At 42.2% G+C, this 26,878-nt stretch overlaps 1 protein-coding gene across 4 annotated transcripts in view; it reads right to left on the reverse strand.

The window, feature by feature from the left end:
* The window catches only part of kif21a (kinesin family member 21A), a 112,510-nt gene that overhangs the window by 64,115 nt on the left and 21,517 nt on the right, over positions 1 to 26,878 (reverse strand). For 3 of the 4 annotated variants that reach the window (XM_055653544.1, XM_055653545.1, XM_055653543.1), the window contains exons 2-7: positions 14,797 to 15,019; positions 14,201 to 14,383; positions 11,367 to 11,516; positions 8,685 to 8,819; positions 6,926 to 7,093; positions 2,166 to 2,281 (exon numbers count right to left, since the gene is read on the reverse strand). In XM_055653544.1, coding sequence (XP_055509519.1) covers positions 2,166 to 2,281; positions 6,926 to 7,093; positions 8,685 to 8,819; positions 11,367 to 11,516; positions 14,201 to 14,383; positions 14,797 to 15,019 — 975 coding nt within the window. Of the gene's footprint in view, positions 1 to 2,165; positions 2,282 to 6,925; positions 7,094 to 8,684; positions 8,820 to 11,366; positions 11,517 to 14,200; positions 14,384 to 14,796; positions 15,020 to 26,878 lie in introns of those variants that run through there. The other variant, XM_055653546.1, reaches the window with a different exon arrangement.

Below are 26,878 nucleotides of genomic sequence, written 5' to 3' on the forward strand. Positions count from 1 at the left end.
AATGATTACATAACCTTTTAAAAAAATAAGCACCAATTATAGCAAAGGCCTCAAAGCAAGTGATGATATTGGCGATGTGCTCCGATTTAATCGTACCAAGGAAAAATTCTCATCTGTTCTGATTTCCATCATCATGCTATCATGTACTTGGGAGAAAGATACCATTACTAATACCGAAGAATAGTGGAAAACTATAACTTTTTCCCTCAGTCATTTTTGCTACCATAATTCAACTCCTAACAGATGCAATTGAAAATGCAAGGAATACAAAGAACCACCACAGCAAGAGTGACCTCTCTTCTTGCTAACTTGCCAATGGCTTTCTGCATAGTTGGCCAACATGACAAGTTAGTTTACCAGTAAGGATGTGCCTAAAACATGTCAATTTGGACACCAAATTGGAACCTGGAAAGTCTCGATCAAGGGAATCCAGCCAACATTGGTTGATAGACTACTAACTGCAATGCATTTGATCCATTTTGCTTAACACCACCAAATAAAATAATTAAAATGCTCCACTAAACAATGCTCACTCTCCTGGAATATCTTTTAGAGCAATCATCTTTTAATGGGTTACACCATCCAGTATTTCTATGATCATTACGAGCCAGGATTTCTGTCTGACAGACGGCATAGTTTAACACCAGATAATTTGAAAAAAAATGCTAGTAATTATGTGCAACCAGGCAACTTTGGTCATTTATTGTAGTTTACCTTTATATTATCATTTTAAACCATATTTTGGTGGTAGAAATAAATGCCTTTTTATGCCTTGTCAATAAATGCCATTTTCGCATCTCTTTTGTAATTTTATCATGCCTTCTTGCCTACCTATTTCAGAGTTTTTAGTGTGTAAACATCCTGGCTCTAATCATTACACTTGACTCTGCTCCAATGACATTCCAAATATTACTTTTATACCTTTAAAAGTACTCTAGATATCTAGACTGAAAATGTATATCAACTGCCTTCTCAATATCCAGTGATACATAAACGTTACTTGGTGCCTATTAGGTTTATCTTAAGGAGAAATTTCACAAAATTCAACAAATGGCTTCAATTAGGGGTTGGACAGGCTAGATGCAGGAAGATTGTTCCCGATGTTAGGGAAGTCCAGGACAAGGGGTCACAGCTTAAGGATAAGGGGGAAATCCTTTAAAACCGAGATGAGAGAAGAACTTTTTTCACAGAGAGAGTGGTGAATCTCTGGAACTCTCTGCCACAGAGGGTAGTTGAGGCCAGTTCATTGGCTATATTTAAGAGGGAGTTAGATGTGGCCCTAGTGGCTAAGGGGGTATGGAGAGAAGGCAGGTACGGGATACTGAGTTGGATGATCAGCCATGATCATATTGAATGGCGGTGCAGGCTCGAAGGGCCGAATGGCCTACTCCTGCACCTAATTTCTATGTTTCTATGTTTCTATTATCAAGATGTGGCGAGTGGTTGGATCCCGTTGGTAAACAAAGCTGGAGAAAATCAGCGGGTGAGGCAGCATCAATGGAGCGAAGGAATAGGTAACACTTTGGGGTGGAAACCCTTCTTCAGACTGATGTCGGTGGGGGGGGGGGTCATGAAGAAGCAAGGAAGAGACGGAGACAGTAGGCTTGTGGGAGAGCTGGGAAGAGGAGGGGAAGGAGGCAGAAAGCAAGGACTACCTGAAATTGGAGAAGTCAATGTTCATACCGCTGGGGTGTAAACTACCCAAGCGAAATATGTGGTGCTGTTCCTCCAATTTGCGCAGGGCCTCACTCTGGCGGGGGCCCAGGAGAGAAAGGTCGGATTTGGAATGGGAGGGGAAGTTGAAGTGCTGAGCCACCGGGATATCAGGTTGGTTATTGCGAACTGAGCGGAGGTGTTGGGGGCAGCGATTGCCAAACTGCCTCAACACCTTAGCTCAGTTCGCAATAACCAACCTGATGTCCCGGTCGCTTATTACTTCTCTCCATTGAATCTGCCTCACTCGTTGAGTTTCTCCATTAATTTTGTCTACCTTCAATTTTTCCAGCTTCTGCAGTTCTTTCTTAAACATTAATCACTTCTAAAACTGATGTACTTCAACTTCAGCAATACAAAATATGCCATCTCTCCAAGTCACCATGACCTCCGCACCTCTTAGAAAAGTAATGCTTCCAATATGATCTAATCAATCTACAGTAAATACCCACCTATTGCCACCCAAGGAATCTTGCAGCAATCGGGTCAATTTCGAGTCTCTATAAGGCACATGAGTTACCCGCTTACTTTTATCGCCAAGTGCACTGATGACATTTCCAAGGGCCAGCTGGAAAGCAAGTTTTATACAAAATGATTAATGTTTTCATTAAACAACTCCAGAGTTTTCAAACGTCCATTTTTATTCCAAGGTTTATTTTGTTTGCCATGAACAATTCACTTACAATTGAATGACTGGCAATGGAAATAAATACATTTGTGTGCAAATTTACTTTGTCAGGATAAGTTACTGCAAACATACCTAAAATGATTGTACCAGAAAGTAATTGGAAGCCAACCAAATTTCAGTAAATTCAAAGACTATCTATCTATCTATCTATCTTCTATATTACTAAAAGTCTGTTCTTGACCGGTTTTGGCCATCTGTGCTGCGATTTCCGAGAGAACGCCGCCACCTACGGCCGTCATTTTTGGCCACCTTGCTCAGAGCCCCCCTCCGCCGCATGTGTGCCGAGGATTTTTCCCATCAATTAAAAATGACAGAGATATTAATGTTTTTATGAAATTCCCCATTCTCTCTGCTGCCCCCGCTGGCGGCAGGGGGGAGGGACTATAAAACCAGGAAGTGGTGTGCCCCAATCAGTCTCTACAACATGGAAGTCTGAGCTCTGAATGACTGAACAAATGTCTACACAGCTGTGAGTAAGTACCCTTAATTTGGTTTGAAAATGAAAATATGGTTATGGTTAGTTTGAGGAAAAAAGCACTGCCTGCAAATGGTTGTTTGGGGGGTTTGGGTTGAGTAAAAAGGCATTCTCTCTCTCTCTCTCCCTATCCCTCTCTCTTTCTCTTTCTCTCTCTCTCTCTCTCTCCCTCTCTCCCCCTCTCTCCCTCTCTTCCCTCTCTCTCCTCTCTCTCTCCCCCCCCCTCTTTCTCCCCTCTCCCCCTCTCCCCCCCCCCCCCTCTCTCTCTCTCTCTCTCCCCCCCCCCCCCCCCCCCCCCCCCCCCCCTCCCCCCCCCCCCCCCCTCCCCCCCCCCCCCCCCCCCGCCCCGCCCCCCCCCTCCCCCCCCTCCTCTCTCCTCTCCCTCTCCCCCCCCTTCTCCTCTCTCTGCCCCCCCCCCTCCCCCTCTTTTTCTCCCCCTCCTCCCCTCCATCCCTTCCTCCACCATCCCTCCCCTAAACCCCCCCTCCCCTCCACACACCCCCCTACCCCGTTCCCTCCACCGTCCCCCCCCTCCCTCCCCCTCCCTCTCCCCCACCTCCCCCCCTCTCTCTCTGTCTCTCTCTAACTCTCCCACCCCCCCCCCCCCCCTCTCTAGATGTGACTGCAAGTTGGGGGCTATGCATCAGTAGATAGGGTGGTTATGGAGCAAAAGGAGCAAATTAATAATATTAATATAATATCAAGGGTGGTAATTAGCGTGAGTGTGGGGAGGGGGATAGTTAGTGTGTGTGACGCTGCATGCCGCCTCCCCCCCCCCCCAACCCCACACAACCACATGTTGGGTCTGCACTTGGTCTAGTATAGTTCTATAAATAGCATAACACCAGGAGAGTTAATCATAATTTTAAGTTCCATTTCCGGAACCCAAACACCATCTCGGTTGGGGACACTGCGAGTCGGCTGCCCCGCCAGCAGCCTGTTCGTTTGTTTTTTTAAAATATATCCAAATGTTTGTTTTAGTGTCTCTCGGTATGTCTTATGTGGGGGTTGGTGGGGGGAGAAAGGGGGGAGCCGTTTTTCAGTCACTTCCTCGACGGAGAGGCGACTTTTTCCATGTCGCTTCTCCCCCTCCCCAACAGATTTGTGCGGCCTTTCCCGGAGTCGGGCCTAGAGCTTCAGCAGCGGGCGCAACGTGGACTTTTCCATCGCGGAGTGGGGCGGTCCCTTGCCGGGGCTCCTCAGAAAGGATTACTCAGATTGCTGGCATGGTGACTTTGACATCATGGGGCTGTGGTCTACGCAGCTTCTAGCCGCAGGCGTGGCGTGGACTTACCATCCGGAGCCTGTGATCCCTTGTCAGTGATCGCCAGAGAAGAGCTCCGATCGGTGGCCTGTATCATCCTGAAGCCGACGTCGGAGTTTCGACCATCCTGACGAGAGGACGTGCATCCGGCCGTCCGTAGCAGCAACTGCTCAATGTCCCGACCACAGGTGAACAAAGGAGGACTAACTGAACTTTATTGCTTTCCACCACAGTGAAGAATGCTGTGGTGGAGGTTTATGCTAAATTCTATTGTGTATTATGTGTTCTTCTTTCAATTGCATCGCTGCATGGCAAATTCATTTCACTGTACCTTAGTTGGTGCATGTGACAAATAAATTTGAACCTTGATCTACATGGATACTATAGTGCAGTATTTAAGAATTATTTCACGGTCATCTGTCAAGTATTTACGCAGACACTTCTGTCCGATTAACTGAATAATAAATTCTCGTACTATTAGTGAAAGTGGAAACATTTTCTAGTTCTATAACCAATGTAAATAAACAAAGTTTAATATTATGGTACTCATTATTGTTCACAGTAACCTGTCCACCGACTGATTGCTGAGCACCTTCTTCAACGACAGGCAAATTGCCAGAAGTTCTCACTTATCTATATACATTTCAAATGTTACATTCTATGCACAATAATTATTTAATCACTATTTAATTTAATAACTTTATGGTCCTCCCAATTCTAGATGGCAGTTCTGCCTCTTAGATCAAAGTTTATACAAGCCAAACTACTCATGGAACTCAGCGTACTGGGCAGCCTCCGTGGAGGGAAATTAACAGTCTCTTTTGGGGGTCAAGACCCGAGGGACATGTTTCCATGCTCTATGACTATTACTCCATGACGCTTCATTTGGATTGAAAGAGTGGAAGAAGTCGGTACAAAGAGGTGAGAGAGAGGTTGGGATAAGAGCTAGCGATCAATAGGCAGATCCAGCGGAAGAGCAAATCTCACCCCTTTTTTTGGGATATCTCCCTACTTCTGCAGTCCAGATGAAGGGCCACGCCCAGAAACCGACTGTCCATTGCTCTCCTGGAATGCTGAGTTCCATCAGCAATTTGGTCTTTGCTGCCAGTTTCTGTAGTCTCGTGTCTCTAAATAACTAACATCAGTATTATTTCCTCACTCTCTGCACTCCTAACTTAACTGCTATATCTATTTTCATATCAAATGCTCATAACCCTTGCCTTTGGATGTTGATTTGACAAGTAACACACTTAAAACATCTAAGCAATGTCTAAACACCTCATCTCATCTGCTAGTCCATTTACAACCAATCCTGTCATTCTTCTTCTCACAGACCATCTTCAGTGTTCATCGCTATTCTGCTATAATTACTCCCAGATCCAACACTCTCCACCCCTTATTTCCCCTCCATTTAGATAATAGATAATAGGTGCAGGAATATGCCATTCGTCTTTAAGGTCCAAACCCTTAATAATCTTATATGCTCTTATATTCTTCCTGATAGCACAAAACCACGGTATAGAAAGCGCTATTTCAGATGCACTTCTGCCACTGCATTTCAAACAAAAATACATTCCGTTCTAATGTTATAAAGAAGGAATGTTAACTCCCCATCCCATTCCGAATCAGACCTTTCTGTCCTGGGCCTCCTCCATGGCCAGAGTGAGGACCACCGTAAATTGGAGGAGCAGCACCTCATATTTCGCTTGGGCAGTTTGCACCCCAGTGGTATGAACATTGACTTCTCTAATTTCAGGTAGTCCCTACTTTCTCCTCTCCTTCTCAGCTCTCCCTCAGCCAACTGGCTCCACTTCTTCCTTTCTTCTTCTCCCCCCCCCCACCTCACATCAGTCTGAAGAAGGGTTTCGACCTGAAACTTTGCCCATTTCCTTCGCTCCATAGATGCTGCCTCACCCGCTGAGTTTCTCCAGTATTTTTGTCTACCTTCGATTTTCCAGCATCTGCAGTTCCTTCTTAAACATGTTAATAGAAATAAGCACATACACCACTAGAGGCCGCTCTCCCTTATACGAACAACGAGCATTTAAGGCAAAAGGGCACAAAATGCTGGAGTAATTTAGCAGATCAGGCAGCATCTCTTGAGAACATGGATAGGTGGCATTTTGGGTCAGAACGCCTCTTCAAACTGGTGGGGGAAGGAAGAAAGCTGGGAGAGATGAGAGGCAGGATAAAGCCTGGCAGGTAAGTGGACGCAAGTAAATGTGATTTTTGATGGGCAAATGTTTGGAATAAGCAACATTCTATTTTACCAGAATTTGATTTCTTAGTTTTTGTCTAATTTATTTTCAGCTCATGCGAGCGGACTTTTGCATTACCTCTGGTCCATGCAGAAGCATTCTGCTAATAGGGCACAGTCTGCATAATTCAGCCCTATGTTTCCTGGATTTGGTCCCAACTGATTTAAAAAAAAACATAATGAAGGAGCAAGTACTCATCCTGACTTTCATCAGCAGCTTTCTTGGCACCAAGTTTCAGCAGCATCAAAAGTCAATTTCAGGGCATCTAACGTCTTCACACAAGCAACCTCCCAACAAGAAATCAATGAAATCCAGGTGCCAAACATCTGTTGTTACACAATCTTTTTTAAAATACAAAATGTTTCAATGTCATTTGTAGATTAAATCTAATGCCACCAACATTACTAAAATTATTCAACTATTTTACAAAATATCAATATAATTTGCACACAATGAAATAAATAATCTGTTCAAGCTTGGGATGAAATACAATTTTTTTTTGATAGCGCAATTCAGCATGTACTTACAAGACCACAATTAATTGAAATTCCTTCTTTTGCTCGTTCTCCAGTTGCCCCAGTACGCTTCAGTCTTTCTGAACCTGCGAGGTCAACAAAATGGAACTTGGCCGTGAGGGTTTCAAACTCGTTCATTTCTCTTGATTCACTAATTACTTTGTTATCTATCACTTCATCCTGTGTTAAAACAAAAAACATTTTCAATACAGGTAATGAGCATGCATCAATTTATTTGAGATTTATTTAAAAAATGTAACACAATTATAACTTAAAATTGAGCGGTGTGAATGGTCTTAAGTTGGAAGATCATCAGTTTGGTCTTCTCAATTTACAGGTGCTTACTGGACAGAATACTTGCAGATTTAATTTCTCATATTTTGTGCATCTGTATTTCGAAACCATGAAACCCTTCATCCCACAAACCCAACGGTATATTTTTAGAATCAAGGATCAAGGAAGTTAAATCTGGATATAATTCTTTTATGATATGAACAATATTCCCAAGTCCTATGGTTCACTTTTAAAACATTAAAAATTCGGGCGGCACAGTGGCGCAGTGTCAAAGACCTGGGTTCAATCTTGACTAGGGGTGCTGCCTGTGTTGAGATCGTATGTTTTCCCTGCGGGATTTCCCTGGGTACTCCAGTTTCCTCCCACCTTCCAAAGACGCACTGGTTTGTAAGTTAATTGGCTTTATAAATTGCCCCAAGTGTGTAGATTGCAAATGTAGGATAACATACTGATGTACAGGTGATAGATGGTCAGCATGGAGTCGATGGGCTGAAGGGACTGTTTCCACATTGTATCTCTAAACTTAAAACAAGGTAGCATTTTTAAATTGCAATGCATAAATTCTATTTTAAATGCTGCCCTTTTTTCCAGAAATAATGGTTTATTTTTGTCTGGACGCGTTAGTCTTTTGGATTCAGCTCTTTGTAGTGATCTGACTTGCATTTCACAGCTTTTAATAATTGTTTTTATTTTCTCTCAGATTGCCTTTATTAATCTATCAACCAGACAGCTGCACAAACAGAATCACTATCAGAAATATTCTTTGCTCTATTCATTCTTCTCCCCCCACCTTTTCCGTAATCTAATACTTGCTTTCTTATTTTTGCTGTTCTGATGAAGGCCTAACATGTTAGCTCTATTTATTTTGCAGATGCTGCCTGAAGGTGCTGAGGCTTTGCAGCATTTCAAATGATTTCAAATTTCAAATATCTTTGGGTATTGTTTTCATTCATGTTCATCATTCGCATCTGGCTTAAGGAAACATAAATAATTCTGTGTATGAAGGAATTGCACAGCTGGTTTAAACCAAAGATAGACACAAAATGTTGGAGTAACTCTGGGGACAGGCAGCATCTCTGGAGGAGGAATGGATGTCGTTTCAGGTCGAAACCCTTCTTCAAACTGACTCCAGCATTTTGTGTCTATAAATAAGTCTGTATTCCCCAAATTATACATATGTGATTCTTATATATCTGACATGATTAAGTTCCAAAAGTTCCTATTGATTATCATTCAGATGTCTTTAATTTGTTGGTGTACTTTTTGCACTCATTTAAATTGGACAATGTAACAAACTGCATCCTAAATCAGTCTACAACAAAAACCCGAGAAATACAATTGACTAAGTTATAAATCGAATCTTCAAAGTTACAAACCTACAATAAAATAGAGAATTATGGAAGGAAAATAAAGTAGAATCAAATGGCAATATCTTTAATCATATTACCAATTTAAATTTCAGATGTTTAACACTTACATTATCCATCTTGATGCAGACACGCATCTGGCATATATGTATTGTAAAAATAGCATGAGAGCGAGAACTCTGAACATTCATCTGCGTGCTGGCAGTTGTGCGAGAAAGAGCTCCCAGCTTTAGACACTGCAACATCTACAAAACAATTGAGAAAATATATCAGATCACCAGCCTACAAACAATTTATTCAATGCTCTGATCATGATAGTTTTACTGAAAATAAAGTGATATTTCATTTATATTTGTAATTAAGGAATAATTATGGAATATCACTATCTTTCACGATAGTTCCTTTCTAGTGCACTCAGCAACACAGCTCAATTAATCAATTAATTGAAAGCTAAGGGATTGTACTGCTAACAAATATCAAAAGATTCAACTGGTTCTCACTTGTTCGATAAGATTTTAGGTCTGAAAAACGTCAAAGGCCTACTATTTGGACTACTTGCTAATATTGCAATTGCTCGCAGTATTGAATAAATGCTACATGTTTTACAACCAAGAATTTTAAATACTAGGTCAAACATGTTTGAGTAATATGCAGCACAGTAACAGCATACCCAAATTCACCATCAAAAATACAGAGGAGTTATGATTTCAGAAGTTATAACTTCCAATGGTACCATAGGTCTTAAAACATTTAATCTATTATAATACATACTGTGCAACACACAAATGAATATTTGTTACACGTGTCATATTCAAATAGCATTGCAAAAATCAACAACAGTGAGGTATATTTTTTCATATTCTCAATCTTTTACAAAAGTGCTGGGTAGTTTACTTATAACATGATTGTTCATTTATGTCCCTCTTCAATTTCAATTTCAGTGACATCAGGTTAATTTGCTACTTTGGCCATTTTGTTTGATAAAGTAATAGTGTAACTTGATTACATTTTAAAAATCCTAAACTGGATTCACCAAATCACAAATGTTGACGAACTAAAGTTCTAAAATTGTATACACAGCAAATGTTCATTTGAGTAATCATCTTCTCCGTTCCCCAGCTGTTAGCATAAAATGAAACCCAAACCTCATTACTTTGAATAGAAAAACAATTTGAAACAAACGATTAATATTTCATTGTGATAGTTTCTTTATATTATAAAATCACATATACCGACATGTGCAACGAAAACGGCCATTTAAAAACTGAAATTCCTTGTTCTAAAAGAGAACAAACGTGGTTTCAAAACATTAAGAAACTAACCATCATTAAAATTGGTAGAACTGTTTATCCATAACTCATTAATATTAGAACATAGAAATGTACAGTACAGGAACAGGCCTAGCACTGCACGTGATACTCCAAACCCAATCTAACCGAAGTCTTATTGAGCTGCATCATGACTTCCTGACTTGTATACTCAATGCCCCAACCTATGAAGACAAACATACCATATGCCTTCTTTCCCACAAGTATCCACTTTCAGGAAGATCTTTCTGCAAATCAATGATGTAAAGGAGACTGCCATCAACCAATTACCTTCTCCTTACATTCGACCACCCAAAGTACACTTCACACTTGTTCGAAGTAAACTCTATCTGTCATTTCTCTGCCCATTTCTGTAGTTGATCTCCATCCTGAGTATTAAACAACATTAACTTAAATACTATCTCCTCCGGCAACGTTACCTTAAAGCAGAATATATTAGCTTATGACACCAGCCTCAACACCATCTAAGATTTGCACAATTTAGCCAAGTGGCTGTTTATTCCAAATATAGGTGCAGTCTCTGTTCAATTTACAAAATTGCTCATTTGCAGAAGGATGGGATGAATGGGTCTTTGTGCAACAATTGTTTTTGCCAGTTCTCAGCCAAGTTGAGTTTCAAAGACACTTGGACAGGTACTGGTAAAGGAAAGGTTTAGAGGGATATTGGCCAAACGTGAACAGGTGGGGCCAGTGTAGATGGGGCATCTTGGTTGGCATAGGCAAGTTGGCCCAAAGGACCCATTTCCATGCTGCATGACCACACACCATATGGGAAAGACTGACCCATTAAACTCAATCCATTGTCAATGCTGAGTTTGCAGGTTTCACCAACTGCAGTGAAATGAAACCAAATGAAGCATTACAATTAGTTTCATTATTCAGAGACAACAGCAAAATAAGTCAGCCTGCCTTCCTTTCACCATTACTTTCCAGTCAGTGCCAGGAGACAGTGTGAATTATTTTGCAGTAGATTTGAAGTTCAATTATATGGAAGTAATTTGAGAAACAAGATAAACACAGCACTGCAAGAACCTTCAAAAATCAAGACAACCCAGTTAATTGATAGGCATTTTAATTCCAAAGAATTGGCCAAAAAAAAAAAACAGGGATAAAGTTCTAAAAATGTTTTCATGTTATTTATTTATTTTTTTAAATTGTATTCTGGGCATTGTTTTATACAACTAATTATCATTGAATGATACACACAAAAAGAGGAAATGGTGCTTCTCTTCACCAGTTTACCACTGAAAGACAAATCTGAAATGCATAACTAAATGCTCCATTACTGTGTTTTTAAAACATATTCCATTTGTTTCTGTTCAACATATTAACTTGGACACAACAATTTAAGTAATTTCCATTTTTGAAGCTTGGTTCACATTACACAAGATCCACTTCTCCCAACCACCCCGAGGCACCATTTTTGGCTTCTCGCGATGTTTTGGATTTTCAACGCAACCTCACCTCTGCTTCTGTGTTTATCATACGTGTTGTTACTCCAACAGTGTAAATTCCTCCATTTGCATCTTCGTGGATTTTAATGTTTGACTTTTTGTGGCTTGCCTCAAGGTCACGAAGGGAATCAAAGAGATCAAGAATGTCTTCATTATAAAGCTTGAAGAAATGAAAAAAAATGTTACAATGTGTTTATTAAGTAATTTAAAAAAATAAATCACAGCTACCATTTTGTGCATATGTCTGTGCTCCAGCAGGTGAATTAAGATACACAAATATTTAAACTAGGAAGACTAACACAAGACAAGGGGTGCAAGTAATAAAATAAATCTTTACTTGATTATAATTTAAGATAAAAAGTAAACCAATAACCAAAGAAATCCAGTTTAAAAAATATCCACATGCCTACCACATATGGTTTACCATGTTAGTATCCAATTCTTTTGCTAACTTCATTGTTATCTTTGACTATGGGATTTTAGCTGTTTGGTACTTCTTTTAAATTTTGACATAGTAATGCACATAGCATGAAATTGGCCAAGTTTTATAACTGAGCGAACTGAATAATCTGCATTTGGCCCACATTTCTTTAAACTTTTCCTATCCATGTACTTGCCTAAATGTCTTTTATTGTCGCCACTGTAGCTTGCAGTTCATTCCATATATACACACCTCATATCACATGAACAAATTGCCCGTCAGGCCTCTTAAATCTGTCTCACCTCACCTTAAACCTATACCCTCTAATCATGGACTCCTCTGCCCCAGGAAAAAGGCTGTGACCATTCACCTGATCTATGCTTCTCATGATTGTGTCCTCTATAAAGTCTCTCCTCAGCCTCATAAGCTCCTGGTAAAAAAGGCTCCCAGTTTATCCAGCTTCTCTTTATAACTCATGCCCGAGTCCATATTCAGGTGAATGTTTTTTGCACGTTTTCTAGCTTAAAGGCAGCTTTCCTATAGTAAGGCGATCAGAGCTGCTAAAAAAAAATCCAATTGCAATAACAATATTTAAAAGACGCTTTGCAGTGTATATGGATAAGAGATTTAGAGGGATATGGACCACATGTGGGAAAATGGGGATAGCTAAGATGGGGCATTTGGGTTGGCATGGATGATTTGGGCCAAAATGGCCTGTTTTCGTGTGGTATGCCTCTCCGTAGATTCACTAATATTTTACACGGATGTAGTGTAATGTACCACTCCTATACTCACTAGCCTCATCAATTAAGACAGGTATGCCGAACACGTTCTTCGACACCCTATCTATGTGCCATTCACAAGGAACTCTGTACCAGTAGCCTGGGTCTCTGCTCTACACACTCTCCAGAACCCTGTGAAAGTCCTGCCCCGATTTGATTGACCAACTTGCATCACTTCACATTTTAGCGCGTTCAAGTCCATCTCCTATCGCTTGGCCCACTTTCCTTGTTGATCAAAATACTTTTGTAAATGTAGATAGCCTTCCTTATAGTCCATCTCCCAACTCTTTCTCTGCTAGACAACGACTGCATCTCCTACACCCATGCAGAATTTGTTGATTTCAGTAACTTTACCACTAACTTCCACCCTGCTCCAAATGCACTTCAAATATCTCAGACACCTCACTTCCCTTTCTTAATCACTTTCCATCACAGGAGACAGACTATTGACTGGCATCTACTACAAACCCTCCGACTCAGAGTTATCTGGACTGCACCTCCCACCCTGCCTCTTGCAAAGATGCTTTCCTTTACTCTCAGTTTCGCCGTCTCTCCTGCATCTGCTCCCAAGATGAGGCTTTCTATTCTAGGACATCCGAGATGTCCTCTTTCTTTAGTAAAGATGTTTTCTCCCTGCTGTCATAGATGGATCCCTCACCCGTGTTTTCTGTGTCCTGTGGTTCTGCTCTCGCTCCCTCTCTGCCCAGATGGAACAAGGTTAGTGTTCCCCTCGTCCTTACCTTTCACCCTATCAGCCTCTGCATCCAAAACATTAGTCTCTGAAATTTCCACCACCTTCGACGTGATCCCACCACTAGTCACATCCCCACCCCTTCTGCCTTCCACAGAGATCGCTCCATCTGCAAATGCTTGGGTTTCGCTTCCCACTCAAACCACTGCCTCCCCAGGTAGCTTCCCTGTGCGGAGTTTTCCGTGACCACGTGGGTTTCCTAGAGGTGCTCCAGTTTCCTCTCATGTCCCAAGAACCTGCAGTTTGGTCGGTTAATTGGCTGTTGTAATTATACCTGGTGTGTAGGTTGGTGGTAGAATGTGGGGAGTTGATGTGAATTTGGTGAGAATAAAATTGAATTGGTGTGGGATTAGTTGAAGGATGTCGTGGACACAGTGTGCCAAAAGGGCCGTGTCCACAAGTAAACAAGAAACAATGTTGAGAAGATTTACGAGGATTTTGCCAGAACCTGTGAGCCTGAGCTATAGGGAGAATTTGGACAGACTAGGACTTAAAACATCTCTATAACATCACCCCTCAGCCCGCTGCATTCCAATAAATAGAATCATGAGGGGAATAGATATGTGGATGCAGTCTTTTAATCCATAGTTGGGGAATCAAGAACTAAGTTTAAGGTGTGAGGGGGTAAAATTGGAACCCCATCCTTAACTGTTTCACACGCAAGGTGGTGAGTATATGGAATGAGTTCCCAGACGAAGTAGTTAAGGCAGGAACTATAACAACATTTAAAAGACATTTGGACAGGTACATGGATAGGAAAAGTTTAGAGGATATAAGAAATCTGAAACAAATTTGTAGTATATAAACCTTAATTAAATGTTAACATTTAGCCTTATTAAAGGTAACAACAATGAAGAGCAGATCCTATCCTCAATTACTAAGATACACACCTCAAGAAACTGCACATTGACTTTAAACTCTGGTGGTGGTAGCCCTTGTTCAATAGCAGCACGCTTTTTCTCCTCTATACCATAGTAAAGGTGTTTGATAGCACGTGGAATTATACCAAGCTCACCATCAGTGATGTTAACATCAAATCCAGTCCCCATTGTGTACGTTTTCCCTGATCCTGTCTGTAAAAGATGACCATTTTCATTTTATTTTATGATATTGGTTATCCACAAGATATTCAACATTACACACAAAAATAAGGGTTATTAGTGCGCATTTGCATTGGAGTTGGCTTTATTCTAATATTTGTAAACTCACCTAAAATCAAAATAGTCAACATATTTTAAGTTCTCAAACTATTCAGTGGAATGATGCTAATATGATGCAATGCTGCAAACTCTACAACTCACCATGAAGCAGGTAATTACTGCTTTGCAAGTTAACTGATATGTCAAGGCAAAAAGCTGATTGAGCATCAATGCTCTAGAGTAATATTGCTCACCGATGCCAAGAAACAGTTGCATTGAACTTAGTGCCAGTATCAGCATTATTCTGGACAACAGTAAAAAATAACTAATGTAAATATGACACTCACTTGCCCATAGGCTAGAACTGTGGCATTATAACCTTCCAAGCAGCCATCAATAAGCTGTTCTACACACTTCAGATAGATCTCTTCTTGCTGAGTGTCCATGTCATAAACAAAGTCAAAAGTAAATGCTTTATCTTTTCCAAGAACAACTTGGGGTTCTCCTGGTATAACTGAAGTACAAATATGGCATCCTTCTATCTTCTCTTTGGCCAGTTGTGGACGAATTCTGCATGAAGAGAAAAGAATAATTAACACAGTGCCAAGTTGGATCAGGGATATTAACATCTCAAGATAATATCGCATTTGGTGTTTCAAAGATTAAATGTAAAAATCATTGCAGAAATGTAAAGTAGCATTATGCTTCAAAAGTACAAATCAAGTATTTTTCATTTTAAATCTCATAACCATACGAACAGAAGACCGAGTAATGCGTCCTCACCAAGAACACCCCTTTGTCAGTACTGGAAAGGAAAAAAAGCTTGTTTTCAGTAGCAAGGAAGATGTTAGAGGTTAGATGTTAGAGGGGGAAGGGTTAGAACAAAGAACATCTATCTGATGGGGGTAGATCAAATAAGTTAGTGTAGCAACAGGAATAGCAGATGGGATCAGCTATAAATTATAGACTACACAAATCAATTAAGAAAAACTAGAGCCAACATAATGATGGATAGAGTTGCCAGTTCTGATGCAGTGGGATAAAGAGTGGGTGACCTAAAGTTGGAACATTTGATAGAGCCCAGAAAGCTGCAACATGACCAGTACAAGATAAGGTTGCACCTTCTTGAAACAGTGCAGGAGGCCACAGAGACAAAATGTCAGAGTGGGAGAGGGATGGTGAATTAAAGTGGCAGGCAATCAGAACTCTAGGTGCACTGCATTTGGCACTCAATTCCAGGTAACTTTACTTTTCAATTCGCATCACTGGCTAGTTCTGTAAGGGTATCCATCTGTAAAAATGTGGAGACGAGGAATTACAGATGCTGGTTTACAAAAAAAGTGAATGAGTAACTCAGTGGGTCAGGCAGCATCCCAGGACAACATGATGTTTCGGGTGGGACCTCTTTTTCCGACTGATTGTGAGGGTAAGAAAGCTAGAAAGGCAGGAGAGTGTGGCGAGCGCAAATCTGGAAGTAAAGGCAGCATGCTGGATAGAGACACTCCATATCAGGCAATATCTGCAAAACACAATTTTACCGATGTTCCCTGACCTGCTGAGTATTTCCAACATTTTCTGTTTTTGCACCTGTGAATACTTCCCATCCAAATTCATTCATGCATTTTTTTTTGTAGAAATGATAAATACCATACTGGGTTGCACAAAAAGCACCAAGCAAAGGTTAATGTGAGAGCTGGAACCAGCCTAATGGTTCCTTCTATTGCTGTGCTTATTTGTGTCTTTTTACAATACTGAAGAGTTTTTGACAAAGATTAGTATTTACTTTTTTACACCAATACACTGTTCTGAACAAAAATCTACCCATCATATGAAACCTTACAAATAGCAAATATAACTTAGATAACTTCAAGACCGAAAGTCAAAAATGTTTTTCATAATAGACAGATTTTCATTGTTTCCCCACCATTTAGAACACCAAAAATGTGACATTAAAAACTCTGCCACATTTAGTCATGAATATTTATTTCATAAATAAACTTCATAGGGACCCTCATACATATTTTGGTAATGATCTAGGCAAATATCTTCATCTAGACTAGGAGAAAAATACAGTAACATAAAGGTAATACAATAAAGATCCCGTAACGGTCGTTGTGCTTGGTGTCCATTGTCACATCGTCCGTTATCGGGGTCGGTACGTCCGTAAGTTAAACCACGGATGCTCCAAACCTCTAATGCTTTTCAAACACCCAAAGAGGTATCCTATGGTACAGGTGCACAACCTTTTATCCGGAGTTCCGGAAACCGAAAAACTCTGAAAACCGGCCATTTTTTCCAGGATGTCGTCTGTACACCAAAGCTCACGTTTGGCGCCAAACTTGACCCGAAACGACCCACGGTCAACCCAGGTCTGTACTACTGTAGCGGCTGCCTCCTCCCCGGAGACCGGGGAGACACTTAAACATCTGTAAATCATTGCTTAAATGTTAGTCAGTTAGTTTGGAGGGCTTTTATGTGAAGGGGGGGGGGTGAAGGGGTAAACTTTAATTCGTAGTCCCCTACCTGGTCGGAGAGGCGGGGAGCGGTCAATGCCTTACCAGGTCACCATGCAGTAAGCTCCGCAGCGCTGTGGCCGCCAACTCCCAGCTGGGGCTGCGGGCGTCTGGCCGCGGGCGGCGCCGGTTGTAGCTCCGACCCCGGCAACTCTACCCCTGGCTGCGAGGCGCTCCAAATCCACCGTTGCCCGCAGCCGGACGCCCGCAGCCCCAGCTCATCGAATGTTGGGAGTCGGCGGCGTCGCAGCGCTGGGATACCAGCGGGGAGCGGGCAATGCCTTACCGGGTCGCAGTGCGGTAAGCTCTGGAGCGCTGTGGCTGCCGACTCCCAACATTCGCGGAGCTGGGGCTGCGGGCGTCCGGACGGAGCCCCCAGCTCCGCGATGTTGGGAGTCGCCGACCAGGTAGGGGACTAAGAATCAAAGTTTCCCCCCTTTACACCCCCCCACCACCACATAAAATCCCTCCAAACTAACTGACTAACATTTATGCAATGATTTACAATGATTCCCCGGTCTCCGGGGAGTAGGCAGCCGCTCCAGACTTTTCAAGCCGCCCGAGCTACCTTCCTAATCTACGCTAAAAATCTTCCATTCGGAAATCCGAAAATGTCCGAAATCCGACAAGTGTCTGGTCCCAAGGCTTTCGGATAAAAGGTTGTGCACCTGTAGTAGCACTTTGGGTTAGTAAATTATTTTTTTCTTATTTTGCAATTTAATATATCAAAAACATTGCGGTGTCAAAAACGCAACGACCGTTTTCGATATATTTCCCTACTTTTTTAAATTAAAAAAAAAGGACATAAATTGGTCATCAAAACTAAGAAACTGAGCCAATCTTCAATTTGGCAGCACACTGTCTCTTGTTTACCTTTTGTACAGACCAAGTCGCTAACTTCATTCCTTTGTGTCAGCTTCGGGAAGCTCCGCAACGACCGTTACGGAGACATTTTACAAATCAAACGATCAAACGATCTGATGAATCATCGGCCATCGATGTCGCTCAGATTCATAAAGTGATGTACCGTTTAGGTCGCTTTGGTGAAAATGCTTGGTTTTGGCAGGGACACCAAAACAAAAGTTTTTTTAAGTGTCCACCGCAACATACGTTTGTGTGTATGATGTGTAACGCGCGATGCGGTGTCCACTCAGATGGATGCAGTATTCTATTGCATCAGGTAAATTAAGTGGAAATGGTGTTTGCAATTTTATTGTTCCATGTGGTATTCATAAACATAGAAAGGAATAAGAAACATGTGTACTTACTGTGCCAACCAGGTCACTGGTGGACACCACGCAACAACCATTACACAAAATGTATTTATGTATTCTGATGCCATTTTCAGAAACGTCATCAATATGCTATCTTTTCTTATATTGGTTGTTGATACTACGTTAGTCATCAACCCAATAAAGTGCTTGTCAACTATTTTGAAGGAATGTGAAATTTGACCCCTTTGTCACATTTTTGTGCGCAGTATTGTAAAAAGACACATATGGGCACAGTGCCATTTCCACGCCACAACTGTTAAATTACCACTTGCCAGACTGCTAAACGCTCATTACTAATTCTACGTTGTTTCCATGTGAAAAGCCGCTCTGCAGTTTCAATGAACTCCTGGCACTTCAATGATTAACTTCAAGAATTTGCCATGATTAAAAAAAAAGGCATTGTAAAAGGAACAATGTGGGGAAAGAAATAAAACAAATAGCTTTCTCCAAATTAAAGTGAAATACAATGACTATGATGTTAATACAGGAGCAATCTCCAACAGAAATACTAAAATGATAAATGATTTGTGAGCTTTAACAACTTTCAAATGATTAGATTTAATCGGCAAGACAACAATCTTGACTCCTAAAGATGCTTAAAGGCAAGGATTATAATCCTTAAACTAAAAATTAATGATTTCACAGTGAATGGTGGGCCCTCAGGAGTGTTGTGGAGTAGAGGGATCAAGGAGTGCAGGTACATCATTCTTTTTGAAAGCAGCCAGGTATTTTAACTCCCCTTCCCATACTGACTGTCCTGGGCCTCCTCCACTGTCAGAGTGAGGCCACATGCAAATTGGAGGAACAGCACCTCATATTTCACTTGGGTAGCTTAAAACCCAGTGGCATGAATATTGATTTGTCCAATTTCAGGTAGACCCTGCATTCCCTCTCTCTACGTGCCTCCTCCACCCCAGTCGTCCTGATGGACCCACTGTTTGCGTTGCTTCGTTAACACCTCTTTCAGAGCCAAAAATGGACCCCAACGTTTTTTGGTCAACGGTGCCAGCTCTGATAGTTCTTTTCATACTTCTAGTTTTACTCTCACCTGACTCTATCTGAAGAAGGGTCACGACACGAAACATCACCTATTCCTATTCTCCAGATATGCTGCCTAACCTGCCAATTTCAAGCATGGAATGGAATCAAATATAAATTGGTCTGATACCCAATTAATACATGGGAAAGAGCCTCGAGGAAAAGGCTCGAGTTGGTAAGTTGTAAGTTGTTAAATGACCTCAGAAGCGCACATGAAGTATGGTTACAAGGTTGAGTTGCCGTGCTCAAAACTAGATTTCACACTTTCCAACTGCGTCAGTTTCCTCCGGGTATCTGGGTTTCCCCCACTCCTCAAAGATAGGAGGTTAATTGGCCTCTAAATTGCCCCTAGTGTTCAGGGAGTGAATGTGAAAGTGGGATAACATTATCTATACTTAACGTAAAGTCTGTTTCCATGCTGTATCTTTCTATCAATCACAAAATAAACAAAAAGTTGCTAGGTGGATTCAAAGGCAACAAATAACATTAAGGTGCATTACTAATAGGTGAAAAACATGTTTCAATGCTTCAAACTTGTATCAATTTGTAGCTTTGGGCTTTAAAATCACATCCTGGAACATCTTGAGGGGCAGTGTCTCAACATGCTCTAGATTACGGTGTTGAAATTCTCAGTAGATGCTAACTTGAATAGATCATGAAAATAAAATTTACAAAAACAAGCAGCTTAGCTGGTGCACTGAATTAAACAAATACCTTCAGAAACTGCAAACAACAAATATATATAGCTCTTAATGGTAACATATTGTGTACAAAATGGCTGCCATGCAGCTTGTCTACCGGAGTGCACTTTTCCCTTCAAAGACCGAGACCTAAAGGCTCAAACAAAACTGCTGGTCTACAGAGCCGTTGTCCTCTCAGCCCTGTTGTATGGAGCCGAGTCATGGACCACCTACTGCAGGCACCTGAGAGTCCTGGAACAATACCATCAAAGATCCTTACGGAAGATTCTGAGGATCAGCATTTTGGAGGAAGCCAACATGGCCAGTATCCCCACCACAATAATGCAGCACCAACATCGATGGACTGGCCATGTCATCTGCATGTCCAACACACGTCACCCTAAACAAATCCTGTACTCTCAATTGAAGGAAGATTGGCGAGTCCCCGGCGGGCCAAAGAAACGCTTCAAGGACAACATCAAGCACAGTCTGAAGAAATTCCACATCACATCAAGCAACTGGGGAGCACATTGCACTGGACAGGCGCTCCTGGAGGAAATCCGTGCAGGAAGGAGCTGCACGTCACGAAATGGAACTACGCTGTGTCGCAGAGACAAAGTGACAGCACCGTATGGAGAGAGAGAGAGAGAGAGAGAGAAGGGGGCTCGACGACTACCAACCACCGCCAGTCTCCACTGCCCACATCTGCAGACCCACAAGTAGATGACCCTATGGAGAGGAAAGGACAGTCAAACTGGTTTTGAGTGACTGCCGATGATGACGGCATCTCAGGTGCTTCATTCGTTATAATAGTGTTTTGGCATGTCCTGAAAGGCATGTGAAAACTGTGGATAATGCCTTTTGAAAATTCATATATTGCATTCATAAGTTCTCCCAATCATTTTCAAAGTATACTTCAAAGAAACTTGATTAGATTTGCAAAACAAATACTTTAGCATAATTATTTGGCTCAGTCCATTCGTATGCTTTGCCATGTGCTGTTACTACACAATGATTAATGCGTTCTAGAACTTCTCAGAAAACAAAAATCTTTATTTTCTATCTTTCCAATTCTAAGAAACAATAATACATTTGCTCTCTTCTAATCAGGTTCAGAATTATGAAAATGACATGAGTATTGTCAGCATCTTCGCATCCAACTTTTAAAATCCAAAGATTTATGAACTTGGTGACTATCTTTGGATTTTAAAAAGGTGTCATATTTTGGCCATTTGAAAATTGAAGTACTTTCTTCAAACAAAATTTAGCAATAAAGCTGCTTCCTCACAGCGACAGAGACCCAGGTTCAATCCTGACTTTGGGTGCCGTCTGTGAAGAGTTTGTACATTCTCTCTGTGAACACATGGGTTTTCTTTGAGTGCTCCGATTTCCTCCCATAAAGACATGCAGGTTTGGAGGGCCTGTTTCCACACCATCTCTAAAGGGCCTGTTTCCACACCATCTAAACCAAAAAACTAAAATTAAGTTCCTCACTAGATACCTGCCTCTGCAGAGCACAGACTATAACCTCACGGACTGCATATCTCTCAACATATCAGAACCAAACCAGGATCAACATGCAGAAGTACATGCTCGGAATAGAACTAACCTAATGTAATGAGGTGCCAGCTCAGCAAAGCTGCTACACTGGACTGCAAGAACAGAGCAAAATAAATGAAAAAAAGGAAAAAAAGAGCAAAATTTATATATTTTTTATAGATGGTTGGCTCTAGATACAAGGAACTAAATAGAAGACTGATACATTTGCAACCATGTACAGCCATTAACTGCTGCGTGAAGATGCGTCTTGGCTTTCTCCCAACATCCCAATTGTCAAAAATGCCAGCCAATTTGATTTGCTTCACATGACATCAAACAAATTTGTACCCAGTCTACTTTAATTCAAATATAACAGTATCGCTGCAGTGTCAAGAAATGCAGATCAAGCACAATCTTACCCAGATTATAGAGTTGGCTCAAAGGGCCATTTTGCCTGCTACTGTTCCTGTTTACTCTGTTGATAAGACCAATGCAAACTCCAATCAACCCCCCCCACCCCCAACCACATACAGAGTGGAGAGTATATAGAACGAGTTACCAGAGGTAGTTGAGGCAGGTACAATAATAACATTTAAAAAGACATTTGGACAGGTTCATGATTTTAAAAAGTTTATGGGATATGAGCCAAATGCAGGTAAATTGAACTATCTTAGAAGGGGCATCTTGATCAGCATGAACCAGTTGTAGTGAAGGGCCTATTTCCGTTGTATGACACTATGACTCTTCCTATAATTGATACTTGAATCTGATTAATGTACGTCTAAAACTACACACAAGAACATTAGATTTAACATACCCTGCTGTTTATAAATGGTTGATTTGGATGAGTCCAAGATGAAAGATCAAGTTTTTGACAATGTAAATCGGATGAAAAGATAAATCCAATATGTTGCTCGATATCAATCCCAAGAAATAAACTGTCTTGATAAGACCTCCTATCTTGCTTTTTGATGTTCCCTGCTTCATGGTTATTTTAAGCGAGTCAAAACACCAGACTAAATTCTTTTCCCCCCCAAACTATTGAGAGGAAAATGCTCCAATTGTGAGAGTTGTTCAGTTCATATCCACCGGGTGACGCCAGCAATGGCTGCCTCGCCAACAGTCCTGTCCTGTCCTGTCCTTCTTTGTGTTTTAATAATATGTGTTAAATGTATGTTTTTACTGTTCTTTAGCTTGTTTTATGTGGAGGGGTGGGCGAGGAGAGGGAAGTTGGGGGAAACGTATTCTAATCTTTTACCTCGACAGAGATGCGATTTTTTTCAGTATCATATCTCCGTCCGCACTGTGGCCTAGCATCGAGTTGGCGGCCTCTCCAACCAGGGTGTCTGTGGACTAACATTGTGGAGCATGTGGGCTCTGGTTAGAGACAGACTTCAGAGAACTCCAAGCTGGAGGAGCGTCGACCACCCCGACACGAGAGCTTCATATCACCCCGACCGCGGGAGAATAAAGAGGACAGAGATTGGACTTCATTTCCTTCCATCACAGTGAGGAATGAGGGGAATCCACTGCGGTAGATGTTTATGTTAACTTTTAATTAGTTATGTGTCTTCTTGCTTTCTTTTTTCGTATGCCTGTATGGTGATTCGCATATCATTGTACCTTAATTAACACACGTGACAATAAAAGACCTTTGAAATCTTCATTGAGGACGTGAAAACAAACCTCATGATATTTGCAACTAGTGCAAAAACATAATTTCTATTATTTCTTTCAATTTTCTCCTTTAAAACTTAAAACTATTGATTGAGAACAATGGCCTGAAAATATGGAGGGTGACCATCCATTACGGAGACCCAAGTGAGACTGGAGTGGCAGCTCAAAGTTCTAGGATTTTGACATTTCAGTCATGGTGGAGAAGGAGATGAAAGAGGTGACGGAGTTATTTTACTAATCGGGGAGAATGTCAGTGACATACTGGAGGATCAGTCCACTGAGGCTACATGGGTTAAAAAAGACAAAGAGCTGGAATAACCCACAGGGTCAGGCAGCATCTCTGCATGACATGGATAGGACCAGGAGTGGAATAACCCCGGCCATGGCGGAGGGACAGGCCTTATCACTGAGGAGGAGGTACAGTGCGCTCTGTGTAGGATCAATCCACGCAAGGCTGCAGGCCCGGATGGAGCCCAGGGAAGGGTACTAAAGGAGCGTGCTGTACAGCTGGCGGAGGTATTCACAAGGATCTTTAACCTGTCTCTATCTCTGGCAACGGTCCCCAAGTGCCTGAAGACAGCTATCATAGTGCCGGTGCCGAAAAAGTCTAAAGTCACCAACCTGAATGACTACTGCCTGGTTACCCAAACTCCAATACCCATGAAATGCTTTGAAAGGCTGGTCCTCTCCCACATCAAATCCAGCATCCCTGCCTCACTGGACTCTCATCAATTTGCATACAGGGCAAATAGATCAACAGAGGAGGCCATCTCTCTGGCTCTTCATGCTGCCCTGACTCACCTGGAAAGACAGGGCACGTACGTGAGGATGCTCTTCATAGACTATAGCGCTGCATTCAATACGGTCATCCCCACCAAACTCCACCAGCTAGGCCTCAGCGCGCCGATATACGATCGGATCCTGAATTTTCTGACGGAACGACCGCAGGCAGTGAGACTGAGCCCGCACCTGTCCTCCACTATCACCCTGAGCACCGGCACACCAAAGGGCTGTGTACTGAGCCCCATGCTCTACTCCCTCTTCACACACGACTGTGTTCCTGCATTCGACACCAACACCATCGTCAAGTTTGCAGACGACACAACAGTGATTGGGCTGATCACCAACGGCGATGAAACAAAATGCAGGGCGGAGGTGCAGAACCTGGCGGACTGGTGCGCGCGTAACAACTTGTCACTAAACACCTCCAAGACCAAGGAGCTGATTATTGACTTCAGAAGGTCACATTATGGAGAATACGCCCCAATTACCATCTACGGGGACAGTGTGGAGAGAGTGTCCAGCTTTAAGTTTTTGGGCACTCACATTTCAGAGGACCTCACATGGTCCACCAACAGCGCTGCGCTGGTCAAGAAGGCACAGCAACGACTGTTCTTCCTGAGAACATTAAAAACGACTGGTCTGCCCCAACAGCTGCTGACCAGTCTTTACCACAGGAGCATCTACCACACACGGTGCCTCAGGAAGGCCGTCATCATCCATAAAGACTCCTCACACCCTTGTAATGGACTGTTTGAACTACTTCCCTCCGGCAGACGTTACAAGGCCTTCTACGCCCAAACCTTCAGACTCAGGAACAGCTTCATTCCCAGAGCTATAGCGGCTCTGAACCGGCCCTGTTGAGTGTTCCCCGCCCCCATGGACTGTCTCCCTCGGATGGTCACGTCGCACAGACACATCTGCACTTTAGTCTGTTTGAACTGTTTTGACTATTTTACTGTTGTAATGTTCTTCTTACAAACCATGTTCTCGGGGTATCTAAATATAAATTTTATTAGTTATTTAAGTTATGACATCGGATGGAAGCTGCATACCAAATCTCGTTGCGCTTATGTGTAATGACTATAAAAGATATTATTATTATTATTGTTATTATAGGTGACGTTTCGGGTCAGGACCCTTCTTCAGACTGATTTTGTGGATGGGGTGGGGAGGCAGGATAGCAAGAGAAATGGGTACGTATCTAGGTGGGGTATTCTGGAAAGGAGGGGGGGGGGGGGGGGGGGGGGGGGGCGGTGTAGGATCGTTAACTAAAATTAGATAATTCAATATTCATACAGTTAGGACCTAGGCTACCCAAGCTGAATAAGAGATGTTGTTCCTCAATATGCATACTGCCTCGCTCAATCAAAGGAGGCGGCCCGGGACAGAAAGGAGATGGGAAGGGGAGTTAAAATGCTTAGCCACCAGGAGATCACAAGTGTTCAGCAAAACGGTTGCCCACTTATCACTCATGAAAAGGTCACATCGGGAGCACCAAATGCAGTAGATGAGATGAATAGATGAGTAAAAGTCATACCTGGGAGGGCCGCAGAGGTCTCCGAATTGATGTGGTCGTGGATGGATGGATGAGGCAAAATGACTACAACTTAAGTTCACCTGCAAACAGTCTCATCCAATGTCCTTCCGCAAGTTCCCAACAATTGCTTTCAAAATTGTTCTTGCCCCAGTTTAGGGCCTTAACTTGCGCATTAGTCCTATCTTCCAAAATTATTTAAAAACTAATAGAATTATGGTAGTTTGTCCCAAAGTGCTTCAGTCAGTCACTTGCCCTATCTTGTTCCTGAACAAGTGGTCCAGACGTAAGTCCTCTCTGAAAGACCTCTCGATATATTGACTAAGGAAGCTTTTTTAGACACATTTAACAACTCCACCTTATCCAAGCTCATTGCATGATCCAGTCAATATTAAGAAAGTAAAGAGCCTGTCCCACTTGGCCGCATTTGCGCACCATTTACGCGACCTGGTGGTGTGTGACAAGCGCAGGACGGGCACATGGAGTGGCGTGGAGGAGTGTGGAGTTGCACGCAATATCGCGCAGCGCTCCAGGATTTCGTTCTGCACGGCCTGGCGTGTAAATGACGGCCAAGTCTCGCGTCTCACGGACAACGTCTCACGTCCAACAGCAGCAGAAGCAGGCAAGCGATCGCCGAGCTCGGCCTGGGGCTCACGGCCGTTGCAGATCTGGATCCGCCTCCACTCCTACTTCCAGAGCGGGGCCATGACAATTGGAGATAGACACAAAATGCAGGAGTAATTCAGCAGGACCGGTAGTATCTTTGGAGAGAAGCAATGTGTAATGTTTCGGGTCGAGCCCCTTCTTCAGACTGAAGAAGAATCTCGATCCGAAACATCATCGATTGCTTCTCTCCAGAGATGCTGTCGGTCCCGCTGAGTTACTCCTGCATTTTGTGTCTATCTTCAAATGACGTCACACGCTCAGATGGCTGTGCGGACGCATGATGACGCGCACGACCGTCGAGCGCCAGTCACTACCAGCCTGTCGCGTAAATGACGGCCCAAGTGGGACAGACCCATAAGTCTCCCAATCTTGCAAACTCTCTCCAACAACCAAAAATAAAAATATTACATTAAAAGGTAAACTGCTTAATAGTCTAAATGACCTGGATAAGTTAAATATGTAAGAATATCGGCCATGAAGTGTGCAGCAAAAGGAAAGAACTGGGGTTCATAAGCACATAGCGAGAGCATTTACATTTGACTTAAAAGATCAACTGACGTGACAAATATGAATCAACCTTTATTTCCTCTATGATGGAAGGCCAGAGGTTCAAGTCTCTTTGTAGAACCCACACATATCAAGGACCTACTCCAGTGCAGCAATGAAAAAAGCACTGGCCTGCCTGAAAGGTCATCTTTTAGATGTGATGTTTAACCCAAGACCTG

Source organism: Leucoraja erinacea, chromosome 22, assembly GCF_028641065.1.
Source record: "Leucoraja erinacea ecotype New England chromosome 22, Leri_hhj_1, whole genome shotgun sequence".
Classification (NCBI taxonomy): Eukaryota; Metazoa; Chordata; class Chondrichthyes; order Rajiformes; family Rajidae; genus Leucoraja; species Leucoraja erinaceus.